The sequence below is a fragment of the Nematolebias whitei genome, chromosome 7, assembly GCF_014905685.2.
Source record: "Nematolebias whitei isolate Nwh7 chromosome 7, NemWhi1, whole genome shotgun sequence".
NCBI lineage: Eukaryota > Metazoa > Chordata > Actinopteri > Cyprinodontiformes > Rivulidae > Nematolebias > Nematolebias whitei.
Window position 1 is genome coordinate 48439263 of NC_056504.1, and position 24388 is coordinate 48463650.

At 41.6% G+C, this 24388-nt stretch overlaps 1 protein-coding gene across 1 annotated transcript in view; it reads right to left on the reverse strand.

Annotated features, from left to right (window-relative positions):
• Window positions 1–187: 187 nt before the first annotated feature.
• LOC119412666 (phospholipid transfer protein) overlaps window positions 188–24388 on the reverse strand; it is a 26352-nt gene continuing 2151 nt past the window's right edge. Inside the window, exons 2-15 of the mRNA XM_037679702.1 lie at window positions 21092–21224; window positions 20006–20105; window positions 19788–19916; window positions 10985–11140; window positions 10494–10557; window positions 8549–8704; window positions 8294–8470; window positions 7876–7935; window positions 6676–6840; window positions 4395–4462; window positions 710–752; window positions 565–628; window positions 416–492; window positions 188–347 (exon numbers count right to left, since the gene is read on the reverse strand). Of these exons, the coding sequence (XP_037535630.1) occupies window positions 237–347; window positions 416–492; window positions 565–628; window positions 710–752; window positions 4395–4462; window positions 6676–6840; window positions 7876–7935; window positions 8294–8470; window positions 8549–8704; window positions 10494–10557; window positions 10985–11140; window positions 19788–19916; window positions 20006–20105; window positions 21092–21203 (1482 nt within the window). The 5' untranslated portion in view covers window positions 21204–21224 and the 3' untranslated portion in view covers window positions 188–236. The remainder of the gene's footprint in view (window positions 348–415; window positions 493–564; window positions 629–709; window positions 753–4394; window positions 4463–6675; window positions 6841–7875; window positions 7936–8293; window positions 8471–8548; window positions 8705–10493; window positions 10558–10984; window positions 11141–19787; window positions 19917–20005; window positions 20106–21091; window positions 21225–24388) is intronic.

Here is a 24388-nt window from a genome sequence, read left to right on the forward strand (position 1 = left end):
ACACCCCTCCCACCTTGGCATGACATCAGTGCAATGGATCCTTACAAAAAATGTTGAACCTTATCTAAAACCTCAGAGACCCCACGGTCCACAGATTCTTTATTGGAGGCACCAAAACCCTGGACCTATCGCCGCCATGTTTGACCTGGTTCTGAATGTTCAGTTTTTGTGGTAAGAGACTGTAGGTGAATATTGGGTCGTGACCGGTCATAATGTTATGGCTGATTGATGAGCGCTCAGACAGTGAGGGTAGTGTTGCTGGTCTGTGTCTCGGTGCTCGGACTCCCCACCACCATCTCCCTCAGGCCTTTGCTGAAGTGAAGATTTGCTCCAATCACAATGAAACCCTGCAGAGATCAAACAGCTGCTCTCACCCATCTCAACAACATCTGTGCACATCTGGAAACACACTCACGTTGTGATACTCCACCACCTCCTCTATGAAGTCCATCCCATCAGCCAGAGGGATCCGGACGCCCCTCTTGGTCCAATCTGAAGTTGGAAACAGAATGTGTGAGAGCAGCTTCAAAGATCTCAGGACCAGAATGAGGATCAGGGTCTTACTGTTGATCAGAGGAACCACGGACATCTGCAGCATGGTTTTCAGAGGAGCCTGCAGAGGAATCAGCTGCAGACAGATGAAAAGGTGTCACTGAGGCTTTCGGACAGTCTCAGCAAACGATGGAACGTGAACTAAAGACACACTTACTGCCAAAGACTCGAGAGCTGACTGGTTGGAGAAGATCTTAAATCTGTAACGTTTTATGGAGAAACTGATGAGTTGAAGAACGTGGAGAACAATGACCGTTTGTTTTACGCTGGTGATTCACGAGTCAGGATATAAACAACCTGCTTCTATTCTGGATACAACCAGCACAACTTTCTGCCTCCTTTGTCACCTGCATCTTCAGATCTGGTCCAGGAACACCCCAAACAGAATCAAAGACCAGGGACCTGGTGGGACCAGTTGGAACCTGACCCTGGTGGAATCCAACCCACGCTGAGAATCATGCTGCTGTTTAATACACCGTATTATTTTACATTATTAGCGTTTAGCGTATCTCTTAGATCATTATATACCGCATGTTTTTACACTTTATACTTTTGTTAGTTTTGGGTGTAAAGGGGACCTTGAGTACATCATTTCGTTCCACCTCATGTACCACATGTGATGCGAATGACGAGAAATTTGAACTTGAGAATGAGCTTGATTTTGTTTTGAGAATGTAGCACCCCCACAGAATGTCCCAGGATCCAGAACCACAAGATCCATGTGGACTGGAGAATCAAACTGCCATGACCCGCTTAGCTCGGGTCCACTTAACGACCCAGGTGAAAGTCCCACTGCTCTTCCTGGATCTTAGTTTGGAGCTTCTCTTCCAACCCTGAGAAGTGCGATTCCTCCAAAGTTGGACTGCACTTTCCAGTCACCTTTAAAACCACTCGTGAACGTCAGTTTGCCGCTCCACAGGTGTTTTCGCAGCCCTCCGTGCAACAGTGAAGGGGCGTGACGACCATGGCAGCACCTCAGCCTAATGGCAGATGGCTCTGCAGTCCTCAAGCTTTTTAACAACCTTGATCATCTCTGCCCAGGTAACTGCCCAGGTAACTGCCGAGCTCTCGGCCTTGGAAGTCTTGGTTCATCCTCAAGTTCGTTGCACGACAAGTTCTGATGATGTCCCAATAAATAAAGAGCAGAGGCCTCATGTGCAACATGGACAAACTTCAGCTGGATCAAGAATGAAGTTAATGGAAGCGTGCACAGCCTCAGTCACACTTCATGGCTGGTGTACGCATGTTTCCTCAGTGGGGGGGGAGAGACAGACGGCATTCTGGGAAACTTTTACTGATATGAAAATAACCGGACACACCTGAAACTCAAGGAACAATCAATGAAATCCACACCAGTGCTTAATTTGTAAATCAAACAATGTTGAAACGCAAACACCAGAGAGAGGTCTGGGGGTCCTCCCCCAGAAGTTTTGAATAAAGTAGATGCCATTTCCTGCATTCTGGTGTATTTTAACAGGTTGTTAAACATCTACAGTACACCTCAAGATGACCTGACTGAAAATTTGTTGGATTGTATACCTGAATTATTGAACATGGACTTTTTTGATCTACAGTATGTTTAACTACATTTGTAAATACTTGATTCAATAACTATTTTAAAAAGCAGCTAGAAGTAGCCTGACCAACAGCTCTCCTTGTGTGAATAGAGCATACTCTGCTTCTCTCAAGCATCCCCCCCCCCCCCCCCCACACACACACACACTTGACAGTTCTGAGCCAGACTCTTCTCCCCTGAATTCACTGTCCTCCTCGTTGCTGTTCTCCACATGTGAAACCTCCAGGCGCCTCCTCAGGCTGTTCATGGCGGGTGGCTGTGGGCTCCTGCCCCCGTACGACTGCCTGTTAGCTCAGCTCTCACCCACACCACTTGCACCTGTTCAGTATCTCCACTGCCACTGCCTTCATGTGCTTCAATTCTCGGCTGTTAAGTTGTACAATGAGAATTTTTTTTTTTTTTAATGAACGTAAATTGGGCTGTCTTTTCAACATTTTGGTCATTATTATTTTGACAAATTGGCGCCGTTGTTTTTTGATACGTGATGTACGTCACGTACAAACATTTCAACATCAAACATTTCTCGTGTTTTTAATAAAAAAAAAAATGTTATTAATGACCAACTTGTACTGTAAAACTGATTTGCTATTTAGTATTTAATTATATTTTTGTGTTTTTAATTAAATTGCCCATGACTGTACTTTTAGGGGCAGCGATCTATTTAAGGGTAGAAGCGAAAATGCTTACCTGAAGGAGCATCTCTGATGTGATATTAGGAAGCTCGTAAGTGGCTGTTGTGTTTAAAATTAGTGTTTACGCAATTACTTTTGGCTTACATATCCAATATAGGTTTTATTCATTCAAGGCAGTCATATTTGTTCATAACTTTATTATTAGTATGCCTGAGAGTTACTGGATCCAAGCAAACAGTTAATGGAATGCACCCTGTCAAAATAAAATAGTTCCCGGATCCTGTTCCGACAGGATCCGGCTCATTAAGCCCCGATCCACATGTATGCAATTACATGAGTGGGCATTAAACAATGCTCAAAGTGGTGCAGAAAATACCTTTAACAGTAGATTTATCCTCATTAGAGTTTGTTGCACTGTTATCAGTCATGTTAATACTATTGTACATGGCACGGTGCAACGACAGGAAATAAGAGAACTCTTGAAGTTTCAAAGTCATTCCTGTTGGAACTGAGCAGTCCTTCCTTTTTAGTTTCAGCTTATTGCAGCAGCATATAATTATTTTTAAATCAAAACGCTAAAAATAAACCTAAAAACCAATGAGACTGATGTATCCAGCGCTGACGGTGAGTTTCACCAGTCAGCGGTCACTTGGATGTTTCAGGGCGGCAGACTCTAGCTTTTTTTAGACCTCCGTGGATGGATGTGTAGCTGCATGTTGGTCAGCGTGGTTAGCGTCAGTGAGCTGGCTAAATGTTGACATCTGTTAAATCACAGGTTGAGGAGGAACACAGATTTTCTGTGTAACACTGGACTCATCTTCAATCAGAATAAGTAGATTTGCTTCCACGGAAAGCAACAGTGACAGAAGCAAACATCACATGAAAATAATTTAATTAAATTTGAGTGGATTTATTTAGGTTGAATAAATTGCTTTGAATTAAAATGTAAGCAGCTGGATTTAAAGTGTTGATCGTTTTGTAAAAGTACGTTAACTTAAACAGAATGAATTTGGTCATGATGTCTTTAGTCTTTTTTTTTTTTGTCTTTGGGGAGTGGTGGCGCAGAGGTTAGAAGGTGGGCCTGTGATCGGAAAGTCGCAGGTTCAACTCCCGGTACCGTCAACATAAAAAAAAAATAAAAAATGTGGGTGGAAAGGTGAAACCCCCACACCTCCCTCCACCTTCATTCACCCCACACTGGGCCCATGAGCAAGGCCCTTAACCCCCACCATCTGCTCCCTAAACAGGTCCCTCTTGAAAATGAGTTCTCGAGGCTCAATGAGACTACCTGGATAAATAAAGGTAAATGAAGAAAAAAAATTTGTCTTTATATTATGTACATCAAGGACATTTTTATTATTTAACCTTTATTCATCCAGGCAGTCTCGGAGTCACAAGGACTCATTTTCAAGAGAGTCCTGTTTGGGAGCAGAAGGTGGGGGTTAAGGACCTTGCTCAGGGGTCCAGGGTGGGGCAAATGTGGGTGTTTCACCTTTTCCACCCACATTTTGATGTCGGTCCGGGAAGTCGAACCGGTGACCTTCCGATCACAGGCCCACCTTCTCTAGCCTCTGCACCACCACTCCCTCATATGATCTGGTTCAGGTGTTTCACAAACAAAAGTAAAGATGTACCTGCGGAGATCAGCGTGGACCGCCAGGCGTTTTCCTCTCATGGAAAATTTGGCGTTAAATTTTGTTTCCTGCATAAGAAAAACACAAAACTTTAGTTAAGCTGGTTCAGGTCAGTCGTGAACTGGCAGTATTTTATATAACACACTGGTTGAAAAACTGCGCATGCACACACACACACACAGCTGCTCCACAAAAGGACCAGGGCTCTCATGTATGAACACGCAGAAAGGTTCTCCAGGTTCCTCCACTTGTCATGATGGACATCTCATTTGTCCACAAAACATTCTCCCAACAAACGTTTTAGCACAAAAAAGAAACTGTCCAGATGACCTGACTGAAAAATGTTGGATTTTATACCTGGATTATTGAGCATGGACTTTGTTGTTTTCAACCAGTTTGACAAGACTGTCAACAAGGAAGAGGGCCGGCAATGGAGGAGGGGCGTACCAAAGAGATCATCTTATCACAAGCAGAACTGATTTGTTCCACTTTGGAGTAAGCTGTTGGGGGAAGAATCAGTTTTGTTGTGCGTTTCCTCGACTGATGAAGCCTTCTGGATCGAAGGCGAAACGTTTCAGCACAAAAAAAGAAACTGTCCAGATGACCTGACTGAAAAATGTTGGATTGTATACCTGGATTATTGAGCATGGACTTTGTTGTCATTCTTCCAACAGTCTTCTGGCTTGTCCACATGATCTTCAGCAAACTGAAGACGAGCAGCCATGTTCTTTTTGAGAGCAGCGTCTTTCTCCTTCAACTCTGCCATGAACCATTGTTGTTCAGAGTTCTCCTGATGGTGGACTCATGAACATTAATGTGAGAGAGGCCTTCAGTTGTTACAAGTTACCCTTTGTGACCTCGCCCATTATTCCACACCTCGCTCTTGGAGTGATCTTTGTTGGTCCACCACTCCTGGGGAGGGAACAATGGTCTTAAATGTCCTCCATTTGTACACAACCTGTCTGACTGTGGATTGGTGGAGTCCAAACTCTTTACAGATGTTTTGTAACCTTTTCCAGCCTGATGAGCATCAACAACTCTTTTTCTGAGCTCCGCAGGAATCTCCTTTGTTCCTGACATGATCCACTTCCACAAACATGTTGTGAAGAGCAGACGCTGATAGATCCAGTTGTTTAAATCAGGGTGATCACTCACACCTGATCATCATCCACTGATTGAAAACACCTGACTCTTGTTTCACTTTCAAATTAACTGATAATCCTAGAGGTTCACTTTTACCACACAAATATGTAATATTAGATCATTTTCCTCAATAAATAAACAACCAAGTATGATATTTGTCTCATTTGTTCACATTCAATAAAATTCTTCATTTTGCTGCATCTAGATATAAGTTTTATTTTTGCAGAGATTTTCCACATGTATTTTACATGTTTAATTAGCGTGTCAGGGGAGGTGTCTCACATGCACTCAGTTCCATGTTCGTTGGGATGTATGAAAGAAAGACACGTAGAGACATGCGTACGCACGGTTTGATAAATCTGAATATTTCAGTGCGCACGTTCCTCATTTTGTCCCTACGAGAAGGTTTAGTGTGAAAACTGTCACTCTTTGGTACATGAGGCCCCCGGTGAAGTTACAGAGCCCGAGCTCTGGTTTATTCACTCCGAACTCCAACGTGATCTCATCCAGACAGAACCTGGACAAGATGTCAGTGCTGAGAGCCGCATCCCTTCTATCCTTCACCGAGTTCCAGGTCAGATCAGACGCCGCTGTGACCTCTGGTTGAGATGATGAAATTACATTTGGTCCATATTATCTGCTGTGTTTAACTCAAACCCTAGACTTCCACATTAGTTAATTTTTGTAATTAATTATTCCCATTTAAAAATAATTTCCTGTTTATTCAAACTATTCATGATTCTAATCTTACAAACCCTTAAATCATTTTACTATAAAGTCAAGGGTTTTTGTATTTCAACATCCTCAGCGTTCACTTTACTAAAGCAGGTTCAGAGTCTCAGTCACGTTGGAGTGCAGTTATGTGATTCACCGGTAAATGGACAAGTCCCTTCATAATAAAACCAATGAAGGATAAATTAAATAATTTTTTTAAATTGCTTGTTGACTGTTTCAAACTGTGCACATTGAATATTTATATGCTTTTATTGCTACAGCTTCAATAAATCAGTTACCTCTGGATGATCATTTAATTGTTACAGACTAAGCTGTGATGCAATCACAGGTCAAAGGTCATGATTTATCATTTTTTTAAACTATCGGAAACGTAAAGAATGTTTAACATTTGTGGGTTCTGTACCATGGTCATGCTGCTGAGCTGCACTGGAGGCTGCCCTGGAGGAAGGACCATCACCTTCACAATGGCTGTCATGACAACGGTTGCTCCAGATGTTTTGATGGAGGTTTTAGGAGGTGAGTTGACAGCGAGCTGCAGAGAGAGCGGAGCGTCCACCAAAGCTGGATTCTAATAAAAATTAAAAGAACATTTTGAAAAGTTAAGATTTAGAAAAACAAAAAAAGGTATATTACAATATAAAATTAAATTAAACCAGTCACTAGGGAGCACAAGCCAGAGAATCTCGGGTTCTGGTCCCAAGCCAGGGTAAATGGTGAGGGTTGTGTCAGGAAGGACATCCAACATAAAACACTTTTGCCAAATTAACATGCGAGTTCATCAAAGCGAAACCATACTGGATCGGTTGAGGCCCGGGTTAACAACAACCACCACTGGTGCTGTTGACAAACAGGGTGCCGGCGGAAATTGTGCTACTGTTGGTCAAAGACCACGAGGAAGGAAATGTGTCAGGAGACAGAAGGAGAAGAGGAAAGTGAAGAATGTAGTACTGAGGGTGGACACTCTAAATGTGGGGACAATGACAGGCAAAGGTAGAGAGCTGGCTGACATGATGCTGAGAAGGAAGGTACATGTTTTATGTGTCCAAGAGACCAAGTGGAAGGGCAGCAAGGCTCGCAGCATTGGAGCAGGGTTCAAACAGTTTTATCATGGTGTGGATAGAAAGAGAAATGGAGTAGGGGTGGTCCTGAAGGAGGAGTTGGCAAAGAAAGTAGTAGAGGTGAAAAGAGTGTCAGATAGGGTGATGTGTCTGAAGGTAGAAGTAGAAGGTCTGATTCTAAATATTGTCAATGGTTATGCTCCACTGGTTGGATGTGATGTGGAGGAGAAAGAAACATTTTGGAAAGATCTGGATGAAGTGATAGAGAGTATTCCCAGGGAGGAGAGAGTGATGATGGGAGCAGACCTGAATGGACACGTTGGTGTAGAAGGATGTTAGAAATGCAGCTGCCAGGAAAAAGACAAAGAGGAGATATATGGATGCAGTTAGAGAGGACATGGAGGTAGTTGGAGTGAGGACAGAGGATGTAGAGGACAGAGTGAAATGGACAAGGAGGAGTCATGGCGACCCCGATGAGGGAAAAGCTCTGAAGTTCTCCTCTTTCTTCCTTTTGTTATCTCTGCATCTTCTGATTTTATTCTCACCATCATCATTATGGTTCCAAAGTAGGTGGTTCTCAGCAACATTTCCAGGTCTTTGGGCATCTGAATGATTACACGAAGAAAAGGAAAAACAGACTGTGAATTTAAATTAGTCTTTGAGTCTAGTTTTGGTTTTATTTGTTGTTCAATTGTTCATTTTTATTTATTTTATGTTGGATTCATTTTTTTGTGATGGGGAATAAAAAAATTCCACCCTAAATTAAATTAAACTTTGAAATGATCATGTTGACTTTAGTGATGAGACCTACTTCCTGACTTTTAATTTGTTTCATGAAATTTCCACCTTGGTGTTGTGTTATTGCACACGTGTGTAGAGTTGGTCCCACTAATGGTGTGTTTGGGTGTTTGGTGCTGTGTTTAGTGTAGCTGTGATGTTAAAGATGAATCTGAGCATATTCACCTTTTCATTTACGATGTGCATTTGGAAAATTCCAGCAGTATAATACGAGAACAAGCCGCTGTCAAAGAAAAACTCAGACAGAGCCAGATACACCATCCTGTCAAACTCCCTGATCACTGGCTCCACTGCATAGTTTACCAGTGTGAGGTTCTGATTAGACAGGTCAAAAAACATCCCCTGTGAAAAAGGAAACGAACATTTGATACCACTGCAAATCTCATCAGGTTCTTTTAGGTCATTGGTTCCAAGTCTGACCCTAAAGTGCATGTCAAGGCTCTGGGACGTCACCACTGGATCGTCAATCAGGGAATAATCAATCCCAATATATGAATCCACCTCTGTCCTCACAGGAATGGTTTCCAACATGGCGTTAACGTGAACCAGAGCAGCGTGATTTAGAGCTGGGCAGATCTGAAGGAGAGAACGAGGCATGTTATCTTATTCACTAGATTTCATTTACAAATAACAAAAACAAGATAAACGATAAGGTACACAAATAACACCCAACACCATACTGATTTAACATTTATAGAGCCGTTCCTGTAATCCCGAGATCATGTTCAAGCCTCTGTAATAAAATATTGTCATCATTTATGTCAAAGGCAGCTTTGAGATCAAATAGGACAAGTATGGACTCGTGTCCACTGTCTAACAGGACAAGTATGGACCCGTGTCCACTGTCTAACAGGACAAGTATGGACCAGTGTCCACTGTCTAACAGGACAAGTATGGATGCGTGTCCACTGTTTAACAGGACAAGTATGGACCCATGTCCACTGTCTAACAGGACAAGTATGGACTCATGTCCATTGTCCAACAGGACAAGTATGGACCTGTGTCCACTGTCTAACAGAACAAGCATAGATCCATGTCCCCTGTCTAACAGGACAAGTATGGAACCGTGTCCACAGTCTAATAGGACAAGTACAGACCCATGTCCCCTGTCTATGTCTAACTGGACAAGTATGGAACCGTGTCCACTGTCTAACAGGACAAGTATGGACTAATGTCCATTGTCTAACTGGACAAGTATGAACTCATGTTCACGGTCTAACAGGACAAGTATGGACCTGTGTCCACTGTCTAATAGGACAAGTATGGAACTGTGTTCACTGTCTAACAGGACAAGTATGGACCCATGTCCCCTGTCTAACAGGACAAGTATGGACCCGTGTCCACTGTCTAATAGGACAAGTATGGAACCGTGTCCCCAGTCTAACAGGACAAGTATGGACCTGTGTCCGCTGTCTAACTGGACAAGTATGGACTCATGTCCACTGTCTAACAGGACAACTATGGACCCGTGTCCACAGTCTTTGGCCATAGGAACAACATTAGTAACTTTCAGCAGTGCATTTTCTTTGCTATGAGCTCTAATCTTTGGTCACTAATTGTTCGAACTCCTCAGATTTTTTTTTTGTCTAAAATATTTTCAAAAGATGCCTCAGTCTGAGACTGAGACATGTTCTGGATTCCTCGGTCCATTCAGAAGACAGAAGACTGAGGCACAAAGGGAGGTTGAAGACATCCCACTTTAACGTGGTATTAACAGAACTGGGCTGGCCAAAACCCAAAAACAACAATCTGCAGTGCCACAGCTCAGTAATGTAATGAAGTAATGACAATAGTGAAAGAGAGCCTGCCCATGGGATTAAACATTAAAGATATTTTTTACCAGGAGAACATTGATGATAATGCACAGCAACTTTGTAGTTAATTTTATAAGTTTTTTAATTTTATGAGTGCTTAGTGTATATTTAGTTGATGTTTTTCTTAGTTCATATCTTAGATGTTATTACTGTTTTTCTTATACATTTTATTGTTGGATGTAACTGGGACCCTGTGTACATAATTTCGCTCCACCACATGTACCACATGAGGTGCGAATGACAATAAAGAAACTCTGACTCTGACTCTCTGACTCTGATAAAGCTAACCACAAAGAGGATACCCAGGAGAAAGGCAGACTGGTCTGTGAGACCATTGTACAGAGCTATCTAATGAAAGAGCCCTAAATGTTCAGCAAACTGGATAAAGAGTGGGTCAGTAATAGGCTGAAGTCCAGAGACAGAGAAGAAAACTTCTCCTTGAAGCATCACAAACATCAGGAGGGAACAGACAAGTCAGAAACTCGAGCTAAAGAAGAATTGGACAAAAACAGATCACAGCAGAAAGTGTGAGACAGAAGCAGCTGATTTACCTGCTTGTTGAGAAAGAAGCGCAGGCCTGTTGTCAGAAATTTACCCAAAAAGTCATAAACTCTCCTGAAAAAAAGAAATGTTTCTGATGGGTGAAGTTTAGTCATAGAACTGTGTGAAAGAACTTCTGACTTTTTTATTATTTTCTTTGATGAATGATCTTATAAATCAGTGGTTCCCAAAGTTGGTCCTTGAGGAACACCGTCCTGCATGCTTTACTTTACCCTGCTTTGATGCACCTGATTTGAATGAATGGGTGATTAACCAACTTCTGCAGAACTTAAGGAAGTCATTAATTCACTGAATCAGGCATGTTGGAGCAGGAAACCATTGAAACATGTAGAATGGTGTTCCTCAGAGAACAGGGTTGGGAACCACTGATTTAGAGGTCATGACACAAGAATCAGAGAAACTGAAAAATTCTGACCATCTCCACCTGACATAATCAGTTTTGATACCGATTCTTTTTCATGGATATTTACTGTATTTTTACCTAAGTGTTCCACTGAACTCTGCCCTCATTTTTTTAATTTTGGCCTCACAGGTGATGTTGTTAATTTTCAGTCGTCCTTCAACATCTCGGATCAGGTGTACAGCCGTGTTGATGTTTACTCCTTCAGCTGATGCATTGATGTGTCCTGTGTCATAGCTGGAAAAAAAAAAACAGAAACAATTTCATATGTGTTGGATTTTTGAAGCTAAAAATAAGATAGTCCTAAAACATGTTTTGTATGATCAAAATAAAAAAGCAAGTGTAAAGTTTGAAATTCAACATAAGAATGTTCAAACTTCTCTGAGAACTTTTCATTCATTTGAACTTGATGTCCTCTACTTCTAAACTAAATTTGTAAAACGTTTCCTCATCAGCTGTTTCACTGGAGCAAAGGAACACTGTCACCATCTGATTACACCATAGAGTTCAATAAGACAACTAGAGGTCCACTCCCTTTCCCACCCACTGCTTTCATCTGTGACGACATGGAGGAGCAATCTTTACAATTATCATGATTGTGAGGGAAAACACCAGAGCAGAGGGCTGAGACAGAACAGGACTCGGGACAACTCAGGAATACAAAGTAAGTGAGGTTTATTTACAGGTAATATTTACAGGAGGCTCTGGGAAGAAACCAGAAACGGAGGAGGCCTGGTAAGTAGGGTTCCAGCAGTTTCTAAAGTTTACATGAATGGTTTCTCCTACAGTTTCCTTCAGGTTTGTTAGAACAGAGAGGAGAGGAGAGGATCCCAGGTAAGTAGAAGGCAGCCTGGTGGAAACAGGTTCCTTTGGGTCCAGTCCTTACTTTGGAAATGTAGGAGGTATACAGGTAGGTCCAGAGTCAGGATCTCAGAGAAAACAGGAGCTAGAAGAACACAAAGGAAAAACTGGTAAGTATGATCTCAACTCTCAGAAACACAGGAAGGCTGTCACTATACTGACTGGTGTGTAATGTGCCAGCAATGGAAAGAACACCGAATCCTCTTTATATACCCCTGGAGCTCGATAAACAGAACTGGCCTCAGCTGCTGCTCATTGGTGATGATCTTCTACAAAAGTTTGATAGCCACAGGGAGGAAGGACTTCCTGTGATCTGGGGTGTTTCTCTGGATGATCTCTATAAAAAGAAAAAAAATGAGGCTTGGGTCAAGAATGAGGGACCTGGAGATCCATGAACTTTCCTTTGGGCCATATCCCTCACAGTCAACCATGTACTGGAACCCTTGGTCTATGCATCTCACATCAAAATTTTGGCTGACAGTATAAGCCAGGTGGTTATTGATGAGCTGGGTGGGTGGAAGGTGGTTGGCAAGAGGGCACAGAGGACTCTTGGAGATGGGTTTCACTTGGAAGATGTGGAAGGTAGGATGGACGTACAAGGAAGAATGTAGTTTGAGTCTGACAGCAGCAAAGTTGATGATCATATCAACAGGGTTTAGACCAATGAATTGAGGGGCTAATTTCCTGTGAGTGCCCTTAATGTTAATGTTACATGTGGAAATCCATACTTTCTGAATAATCTGGTACATGGGAACAATAGAGTGATGTCGATCAGCGAACCTTTTATTTTGGTCTGCTGTGCACGTGAGGGCACTCCTTCTCTGGTGCCACACTCTTTGGCAGCAAAAGAGATGATGTTGCACAGAAGGTACAGAAACTTATACCAAAACTGTTTTGAGTGGTCCAGAGATGCTTCAAAAGGGGAGAGACTGGTAGCAGAGGAGGTGTGTGTATTGTGAATGTATTCATTCCATACCAAATGCTGGATTTGTGATGATGGGTTATTATTAATTATGCACCTGAGCAGCCTCCAGATCCTGGTTACAACATTCAGTTTGGCCATTAGATTGGGGATGGTACCCTGACATTAAACTGGATGAGAGCCCGAAAGTGCTGCAGAAAGTGTTCCAGGCTTGAGAGATGAATGGAGGTCCTTGGTCATAGACAATATCTGTAGGAATGCCATGAATCCTACGGATGTGCAGAACCAGGAGCTGGACCATCTCCAGGGCAGAGGGAAGTTTGCATGGGGGAAAGAAGTGGGCAGCCTTGGAAAACATATTAATGACAGTAAAAATAACTGTGTTACCCTCTGAGGGTGATAATCTGGTGATGAAGTCCAGGGAGATGTATGACTAAAGGTTTCTGGGGGTTGGCAAGGGCTGAAGAAGACCAGCAGGAGTTTGATTTCTGTACTTGTTGTATGCACAAATGGGACAAGCTGCCATAAAATCCTTGATGTCACTATTCATGGTCGGCCACCAGAAGTGTCATTAAATGAGAGTATTTGATTAGTTCCAGAATGACAGGTTATCTTGTTAATGTGAACCTAGTCAAGAACCTTACTCTTCACAGTTCTGGGCACAAAAAGTTTACCCACAGGTCTGGTACCTGAATTAGGTTCCAAACTCTGATTTTCCAGGATGTCCTTCTTGATGCTCCATGTGAGGGTGATGACAAAGCAGGAGGAAGGAAGGACATTCTCTTCTGTTTTAGGATGATCAAATGCTGAAAACTGATGGGACAAAGCATCAAGTTTGATGTTCTTGTATCCAGATCTGTAGATAATACAGACGTTAAATCATGCAAAGAATAGAGACCAACGGGCTTGTCTGGGGTTCAGCCTCTTAACATTCTGAATATAGGCCAGGTTTTTACGACCAGTCCAAACGATAAAAATAATTTCAGAAGTTTCAAACCAGTGCCTCCATTCTTCCAGGGCCAACTTAATTTTTACCAGCTCTCTGTTACCAACATCATAGTTTTGTTCAGCTTGAGAGAGACGATGACAGAAAAAAGCACAGGGGTGTACTTTGCCATTGGTCTTGAATCGTTGGGGAAAGACTGCTCCAACTTCAGGGTCCAAAGTATCCAAATCTAAAATAATCTATCATGTGGGATCAGGATGACACAGGATGGGGGCAGAAGAGAACAGTTGCTTTGTTGCTTTAACCCACAGAAAAGCAATACAGAGATCACACCAAAATTAGTGTTGGCTTCTGGTGTCCATTTAAAAGTTTTTGGGGTAGAGGTGAGTTGGGTAGGAGGAGAAGTGGTTTTATTGTAGCCTTTGATTAACCTTCTGTAGAAATTGGCAAAAACCAAAAGATGCTGTAGCTGTCTGCAATCATCTGGAACCAACCACTCTTCCACTGCCTCGATCTTTTCAGGGTCAGTCTGCATCTGTCCTTTTGCAAAAATGAATCCCAAACATAACACAAAGGTGACATGGAACTCACTCACTTTGTCTGATTTGATAAACAACTGGTTCTCGTAGAAATGTTGGAGGATTGCCCTGACACGGTGAGTGTGTCGCTATAGGTCCTTGGAATAGATTAGGATTTCATCTAAATAGACAAACACAAAAACATTTAGGGAATCACGGAGGATATCATTATCCAGAACCTGGAAGACTACAGGGGCGTTAGTGAGGCAGAAAGATATCACCATGTATTCAAAATGGCCGAGTGGAGTCCAGAAAGCTGTCTTCTACTCGTCTCCCTCCCTAATCCTCACTAGATGATAGGCATTACTTTGATTGTCTATTAGTTAATGATTTGATAAATGATCATCATACTGACTTATTCTGTTTGACATAAACCTAGCTACAACATTTTTGTTAGTGTTAATGAATCCACTCTGCTAATTATTTAAAATTTAATGTTCCTAGAACAAGGTGGTCAAGGGTTTCATGGACAAATATAATTGAGTATCATGACCTCAGCCAGTCGAAGAAGACGGCCGCTCATTCTGAGCCTGGTTCTGCTGGAGGTCTCTTCCTGTTAAAAGGGAGTTTTTCCTTTCCACTGTCTCCTTTGTGCTTGCTCAGGATGGGAGACTGTGACAAAGTGAAGATTCAACACAATGTGCTGTTTCCTAAGATAGATAAATTTTACCAATTGTCTTTTACAATGTATGTGAATGTTTTTGTACAGTGCCCTGAGATGACTTCTGTTAGGAGTTGGAGATATAGAAATAAACTGAATTTAACTGAATGTAATCTAATTTTGAAAATATAGAGGCAGAGTAGAGCTGTTCATGCACAGAATCAATAAGGGGTGATGGGTACTTATTTTCCACTCGGATTTGATTAGGGCTGCTGTAATCAATACATGGTCTTAAAGTTTTATCTTTCTTGGCCACAAAGAAAAGTCCTGCCCCTATTGGGGAGGTGGAGGGAAGAATGATGTCTGAGGCTAAAGACTCTTCAATATTACTAATCACATTATTATTATTATATACAGGGACCATGTGTACATACTTTCATACCACCTCATATACCACATGTGATGTGAATGACAATAAAGACACCTTGACCTTATTGTCTCCTTCTCAAGTCCTGAAAGGTTGTACAACCTAATGGCGTGTAGGGGCAACCGGAAGGAGATCAATGGGGCATTCATATGATCGGTGAGGAGGTAGGGGGGTGTCTCTCTCTTGGGGGGAAATGGCAGCAGAGCTGAAGCAGTTTCTAAACAAAACATCCTCCACTGCTCTATCCTTTTCTCTGACCAGTTAAGTTTTGGATTGTGTCTCTTTAGCCAAGGGAATCCAATGAACTGTGGTGTAGATGAGTCAAAAATTAAGAACTCACCCAATGGTTACCCAAAATGATGAGATAGAGTTCCTGAGTTCTCTGGTGGGTCATTGTTAGATTTTGTCTGGTGATTTCAGCAATAGACAGGGGTGAGGCGAGTGGCTGAACAGGAATTACTAGTTGCTCCATCAAATCCCTGCTGATGAGGTTTTGTTCTGCCCCAGAGTCCAGGAGAGCTTAAATGGGTAATTTTACTCGATAAGTCATACATGTGGTGGGCAACATTAAACAGGAACCAGGAGAAAAAGAACTTCTCACCAGTAGCTCCCGATTTACTGATAAGAAATTCCTTTTACCTTCGCTGGGCAAAGATCAATAAAATGTTCGTTTGTACCACAGTAAATGCATTATTTAGCAATATTTTGTTGTTGTCTCTTTTCAGGAGAGAGACGAGTATGTCCCACCTGCATAGGTTCTGAGTCAGGTTCAGGCTTGGGTGTTGAAGCTTGAAAAGTTTTGTAGCTGGCATGGGGTGGAACCTGGAAGTGAAGTGACACTGGGAGTTGTAGTCCCTTTCTCTCTGTCTCTCTCAGGGTCGATTGTCAATGTGGAAGGTCAGGCTTATTAATCAATCCAAGTTCTGTGGCTCATCCTTTGTAGCGTGTTGGTCTTTTATCTGTTCGGAAAGTGAGTTAAGAAATGTACCTTGCAGGGCTCACGCATGCAACCCATCTCCTCTGCTGTGATCCGGAAGTGGATAGAATTCGCTGAAACTGATCTCCATCCCTGCTGCATGGGCAGAAGACATTTTGCTGCCTCCATCTGCTGGAGAGAGTGGTTGAACACAAGTAAGAGGTTCTTAATGAAATGAGAGACAGTTAGTGTCTTGGTGGGATGAGAATTCATGTAAGCAAGTGACTAGCGGAGGGTGATTCCTTTAAGAGCGCTCACAACATACTGTAGGTAATCGTGGAGGGCTTGGAGGAATAAGTTATTGGTGCCCTGCTGAATTCCTGTCTGCACTGTAACATGAAACCACTACATAATCAGGATCACCATCAAAATATTCTGAGGGTCTATGTCAGAAGAAGTTGAAGTCTGGGAGGAACCACTTGACTGAGAAGTCTGGAATGAAGGAAGTAATGCAGCCAGCTTCTGATCACTGGAAAACATCATGCTGCCAAGTTCCTCCAGACAGTAGTCTACCGTTGAGAGAGGATTTGGTGAATGGTGGATTCATAATTATATGTATTTTATTTGTTTACTGAAAGTGTGTTGAGTCTTTTCGTTTTCAGTTCTGAACAGGGATAAGGCATTTTGGCTGGACCATTCTATCATGATTGCAAGGGGTAAACATCAGAGCAGAGGGCTGAGACAGAACAGGACTCGAACAACTCAGGAATACAAAGGCCTGGTAAGTAGGGTTCCAGGTAGCAGGTTCTAGAGTTTACATGAATGGTTTCTCCTACAGTTTCCTTCAGGGTTGTAAGCACAGAGAGGAGGGTAGAGGGTCGCAGGTGAGTAGAAGGCAGCCAGGTGGAAACAAGTTCCTTTAGGTCCAGTCCTTACTTCGGAAATGCAGGAGGTATGCAGGTCCAGGTTAAGAGTCAGGATCTCAGAGAAAACAGGAGCTAAAAGAACACAGAGGAAAAACTGGTAAATATGATCTCAAATCTCAGAAACACAGGAAGACTGTCACTATGTTCCAGCATCAAGAGGAACACTGAGTTCTCCTTATAAACCCCTCGAGCTCATTAACAGGACTGAACTGGACTCAGCTGCTGCTCTCTGGTGCCGATCGGCTACAAGGGACAAACTGCAAGGCAAGAAACATATATATATATATATATATATATATATATATATATATATATATATACCACAACATAAAATGTATAAAATTGATAATTAATGTTAATTTATAGGGCAGCACGATGGCACAACTGGTAGAGCTGCTGCCTCTCAACAAGAAGGTTGCCGGTTCAAATCCCGGTCCGGGTGCCTTTCTGGGTGGAGTTTGCATGTTCTCTCCATGCATGCGTGGGTTTTCTCCTGGTACTCCAGTTTCCTCCCACAGACCAAAACATGCATGTTAGGCTGATTGGTAACTCTAAATTGTCCCAGGTGAGAGTGAGAGAGTGAATGGTTGTTTGTCTCTATGTGGCTCTGTGATGGACTTGTGACCTGTCCAGGGTGTACCCCGCCCCTCGCATAGGGATTGCTGGACATGGGCACCGGTGACCCCGTGACCCAAAATGGAAGAAGCGGGTAAAGATAATGGATGGATGGATTTATAAGGAAAATATATCAATTATAAATACTGATCTAAACTAGATCTGAAGTCAGTCAATAAAGCTAGTTGAAAAATTATGAAAAACTGATGACTTTCCAATTAACTTTTTTAACATGAAAATTTAATGCATTCAATATTAATCAATAACTTCTTTATACACAAAATATTATAAACAGTAAACATTATAAACACAAAATTATATGCATTATGCACACATATATATATATATATATATATATATATATATACATACAGTATATATCACTGTAATTTAATATACTGTGGTGTATCTTAAAATTTGACCAAAGAAAAACTCAGTACAGTAGTCCTTAGTTTATCGCGAGGCATTCGTACCCTGAAGACCCGCGATAAGTGAAAAACCGTGTAGTAGGAATAGTAGTACAAGTGGTAAGTAGTAGTTTATGTAAGTGTCTTAAACGTTTCTCACATTCTTGCAATATTCTACACAATGTTTCTAAACGCTCTAAAAGAGCACAGCATGACATGATTTCAGCTCTCTGTTTCCGCTGCTCTCTGCCACCTGCCAGAGCTCTTGGCCACGCCCACTTCTCCGCTGCAGAGCAGAGATCATGACACGCTGCAGGAGGAAGCTTCTCTTTCAGCTGTTGACTGCACACAGTTGCAGGAAGAGGGTTTTTCTACAGTTGTGGGCTGCACAGGTGCAACAGGTGCTAAATAATATTTTCAAATAATTAATTTTAAATAAAAATTCCATGTCAAACTTGCGGCTCATCCACCAATTAGCCAATTGTGTTTCGTGTACAATCTTATTAAGAAAAGCCACGATAGAGAGAGTCCGGGAGAAACGAACTATGAAGTAGCGAGGAACTAATTACATATAAAGGTTTCTGCATAACCGTGTTGGAATAATGTATATTTATTATTACTTTGTATTTACCTGTTAGAAAATGTTCACTGCAGACCGGGTGATGCTCTGAACGGTGAAACTTGTCTCTACTGATGTTGGCTAACCATCTTCTCAACAGGTGGTTTGTGTAATGGAAACCTAAAAATAGTCAAATATATCATATTATTTTACACTGTGTAAATATTACATAAATCGGAGGCAACACCAGGTTGTACTATTTAATAATTAGTGCTAAACTGGTTCAGCATAGTGCCACAATCCGCAGAACAACATCTGCCACAAAAGCTAATATCTACAAGTCAGTTCATCAATTAACAGCAATCGCATCGACTTAAAGGCTAATTTTAATTTAAACGTTCCGTTATCAGCTTCAGTCGAGGTAAAGAAGATCAAATCTGATGACTCGAGAAACGAGACACGTTTTCCTGTCTCTCTTTGGTTGGTACAACCGTGGCACATGCAGTTTATATACATTATATAGCTTCTATACGTTCTAATATTCTTTTATTACGATCAGTAATAATTGTTGCAATTTTTACATACCGGTGATCAGTTATTGGCTATTTTGCCAATATCTAAACAATGCTAAGTCCAGATGCTCGCCCTCTCTGGTCCCACCGTGAGTCATGTCACGTGACCACTGCGCCCTCTAGTGGTCTTATTTAACTCTATGGGTCACACCGATGATTAAACACTGTCACCATGTGGTTGCAGCCAGTCTTGCAGACTGGAACCCAGTCAGGTCAGTTACTCTAAAAATGCGCTTCAGAATAAATTTACAAACTGAAACATGTTTTATCCTGACTGAAAAATGAAAAAGCAGCTCTGTAGGACATGATGGCGTGCCTTAATGTCACATTTTGACCATGCCAAGTCAAAGTTAAAAGTCAAGCAAGGTTACCGTATTATTTTTTTAAATGTTGAGATTTTTTTTTTACCAAATAAGAAAATAATGGCCCAACTGAGAAAACCTCACATGACGTCCTTTAAAAGAAAGTGGAAACAGTATAATGTCAAAAGGTGACTGCAGTGTGTAGGTGCCCCACTGTATTAGACTTCCTTTGTGTTCTGTGTAAGAACTAACAAGAACCAGTAGAGGATCTGTCGGTAGAAGCTCAGGGAGATGGATGAGTTCTGAACGTCGAACAACAAGCCAACATCAGGGATGAACTGCAGGTCCGAGTGACTTAAATTCAGCTCTTTTATCTTCACACTGACAGGAAATGAGAGGCAGCAGCAAACGATTACTACACACATCATACACGACCAGTATTACTGTGGTACTTTGAGAGAACGCCGTACTCAGAGATGGTGTACTGGAAGCGTCCTTCTGTGCCCTTCATCTCTGGCACACTGATGTTAGTGAGCTCCTCTTCAACAAACTTCTGAGTCTCAGATTTCACTGAAGACACAAAACACATTGATGTGTCAAAGAACACTGAATGTACTTCGATTATTTGGACTGAACAGGAGAACAGAGTTAGTACTTTTGAAGCAGAGCGTTAGTTTGAGGTACGAACATGAAATAAACGGTTGGCTCCTCAGAGCTGTGGTCACAAGGTTCTCTGGTTCTTGGAGATCTGAACTGAGAACTTGTTGAAGCAGCTGTGGAAGCTCTCAGAGAACTGCTCCGTTGAAGGAGAACAACCCTGATCTACGCCGACCTCCACACTGAGGAGGTTCTGAGGAGCAAACCAACTCCATGTTGCTGCTGCTTCATGGTCTCAATCATTTTACAGTTCACAGCTCACTGACCAGGAAAAACAAATATGAGGATCACTTCACAAATATCACCAACCCAAACCCTCATGTGGGTCGAAGAGGAAACATTAAAGCATTTTGTTCTGACTGACACTGAAACGTTTGGTAGATATCTCCTAAATAACTCAACAACCACTTTTTGGATCACATTCATACATGTTTATAAAATTTATTTATTTTTTATTGAAGAAATTATTATTACAGGTAACTCATCTTCAGAAAAAGGTTTTTCCTGCTGTCTTTAGGACGACCATCGTTAAATCCTGAACACAGAATCAAGATTTCTTCATTTTTATTAACTGTGGACCAATTAAAACGGGCTGATTTTCAGTTGCTTTTATTTATTTATTTTATTTTTTTATTAGAGAGGCATGTTTTTCTTCCATTTATGTGATGTGCTTTATTGATTTTGGATGTTTCATTCTTTATTGTGGCTACTTGTTTTTTGATGAAAATGAGCTCGAGGTTAAATCTGTTGCAACGCATCAAATATTTTTACATTTATTATTATGTAATTATGTTATAATCACACACTGTTCTGATTAAATAAAGTAAAAACAAAAGCAAAGATAATCAGGTTTGCCTTGAAACACACAATACTAACTAAAGATAAATGTGTATACTTACACATCTCCAGTCCTTTGTCAGTGATCCGGACTTTACAAGCAGCAGGCTCAGCAGCAGCCATGATGGACACCCCCGTGACGAGTAGGAGCACGGACAGCACACAGGAAGTCATTCTGAACCACAGGAAGCCGACCTGAACGAAGAAGATCAGCTGAAGGTCAGAAACACGGTCAAAGTCTCAACTAGAGCAAATGGAAAGATGAGTCTTTGCCTCAAGCTAAGGACGTTTTGGACGTCTTGTTTACATGAGACGGTAGGACGGAGCAGGAGATGGACCAACGGGGCCTCATAAGCAGTAATAAGGACTTTGCTCCAGTCCGTTATTGTGAAAAAGAAACTGAGCAGAAATGCAAAGCTCTGGGTCTACTGACAAAAAAGGTTGAATCATGTCATCTGGACTTCGTTTTTTTGTTAAAAAGAAACGTTTCGCCCCTCATCCAAGAGGCTTTGTCAGTCTGAGGCCTAGCCATCTGGTATTACCCAGAAGCCACCCTGACTCTTGTGTTTCAAGCCTGCCTCAGATACCCCTAAAGTCTGGCCTTTTCACTAATGGTTTCAAAAACACAAAGTTTGTTTTCTCAGTCATCCAGGTATATAACAACAAAAAAGGTTGAATCATGTCATCTGGACTTCGTTGTCAGGGTGGCTTCTGGGTAATACCAGATGGCTAGGCCTCAGACTGACGAAGCCTCTTGGATGAGGGGCGAAACGTTTCTTTTTAACAAAAAAACGAAGTCCAGATGACATGATTCAACCTTTTTTGTTGTTATATACCTGGATGACTGAGAAAACAAACTTTGTGTTTCTGGGTCTACTGGTTTGTTCATGCTTCATCCCTCACTGATGCTCATGAACTCCATGATGATTTGGAACTCCAAGATGGTGCTGTAATGGCGACAGGCAGCAGTAGTGGAGTGTGAACCAAGAAAGACGACTCTTTTTAAAATACTACTCTGCTCATGCTTCAGTTAAATAAAGTTCAAGTAAAAAATGACTATAAAATCAGATCAGAACTAGAAATTTCCTGGAGAAACTTTGACAGGGACTGCCTATTTGTTATTAAATTATTATTCATAATAAATATTAATATTAATGATTATTAATATTAATACTAAATATTAATTATTAATATTATTAATTATTAAATAATTAATAATTAGTAATCAATATTAATAATGTCACACCAACAATTAGTATTAATATTAAATATTACTTATTAATATTAATAATTATTGATACTAAAATAGATAATTATTAACATTATTAATTTATAATTAATAATAATTTTTTAATATTACTAATTAATAATAATAATAGGTAATAATAGGTGCCTTCCTTGCATGTGGAACCAAAATGGCTCCATACGTTACTCAGTTTCTATGAAGAGTTTTCTCCTATTCATTGCCTATGGGAAATTTGTCATCTTTGTTAGCAAAATATGTTGCCATGGTAACTGCGAAGACCAATAAAAGTAGTTGCACACTTCCCGGAGCCGGGCCGGTCGTTTTGATATAACTTTTGTGGGGGTCCACTTTGCGGTTCGGGCCACATTAAAGTTGAAAAAGATGCTCTTCAGGCGTAGAATAATAAGTGGGCAGTCACCAACTAGTTCCTGGAGTTGGTGAAATATTGCGTCTTTATTCGCAAATTACGTCGCCATGGTAACTCGAAATGCCAATAAAAGTAATAGCACACATCACGGGGCGAGCCGGTCGTTTTGATATAAATTTTGTGGGGGCGCTGTGGTTCGGGCCGCATTAACGGAGATAGAAATGTAGACTCACTTCCGAGGTGTAGAATAATAGGTGCCTGCTATTAATTGTTAACTGACGGGATTAAATAGACGTTTATTTGTCCCAAGATAGCCATTTAAACAATAACTCTGCTGATTATTCATGCTGCTGATTATCCATGCTGCTGATCTCTTGCCTTTAACCTGCTGTACTCATTCATACCCATCTGCTCACCACAGACTCAGGTTCAGGCTGCTGTTTAATATACCATATTATTTTACATTATTAGTATTTAGTGTATATCTTAGATCCTTGTATACTGTTTCTTTTTATACTTTATATTTTTGCTATTTTTGGGTGTAACTGGGACCTTGAGTACACAATTTTGTTCCACCTCATGTACCACATGTGATGCGAATGACAATAAAGAACATTGAACTTCGAACTCTGCTGTTTGTGCAGGGTCTCATCGGTCCAGTAGGAGGACCTACAGTAGACTGGAGGGGTCCAGACCACCTCTGATGCTGGTCTGGAGGGAACTGTTCTCCATGTCCTCAGCGCGGCCTGTTTGGACTCCAGAGTCTGGTTTTTATTAAAGAGTTCTGGTCAGACCTGATGGTTCTTCAGTTCTTCTCAGTTCTGTTGATTTAATTTGTCCAAAGCTTTCAGGCAGTTTGTTCCTGTTGACTGTTAATAATAATAATAATAATAATAATAATAATGTCATCACAATGTCAGCACTGTATGTTTCCATACAATGGCGAAATTAGTCTCTGCATTTAACCCATCCACCACCAGGTGGTGCAGTGGGCAGCTATTGAAAGCGCCCGGGGGACATTTTGGGAATTAGACGTGCTGCCCAGAGACGCCACGTGATGTGCAGTGACTGGGGATCGAACCTGGGACTCTCGGGTCCCAAGCCGGCTGCCCTGCCTCTACACCATCTCGGCCCCTAGAGGAAACCGTCAGGTTTTCAGAGTCCACTCTGAGACTCAGATTGATTCAACTTTTAACAACAGAATTAAATTAAAGTGTTGAAGTGGAAAAAAGTGAGTCTTTAAAAGTTAAATCAATTTCCAAGAAATAACATTTGTTTAGTTTCAAACTAAAAAGTTTAGCTGAAGTTTAAAATGTCGAGAAGATGAACTGAAGAAAAGAAAGAGAAGGAACCCATCCAAGCTGCTGTTTGTGTTTGGAACAGAAAAACAGAAAGCGGGTCACGGTGCTGCTGGGACACAGTGTGGGTCAGGTGGGGGGGTTACTGCAGGTCAAACTGCTTCTTTGAATGAATGTCACAGCGTGAACAATGTGTTCAGTTTCAGCTTCCTGTTCACTCAGCAGGCCCTTCAGTCTGTGGACTCCAGGTCTACAGTCCATCGGCCCAGACCACGGCAGACCACAGAAGGGATAGAGTCCATGGACTCCAGGTCTACAGTCCATCGGACCAGACCACGGCAGAACACAGAAGGGACAGAGTCCATGGACTCCAGGTCTACAGTCCATCGGCCCAGACCACCGCAGACCACAGAAGGGACAGAGTCCATGGACTCCAGGTCTACAGTCC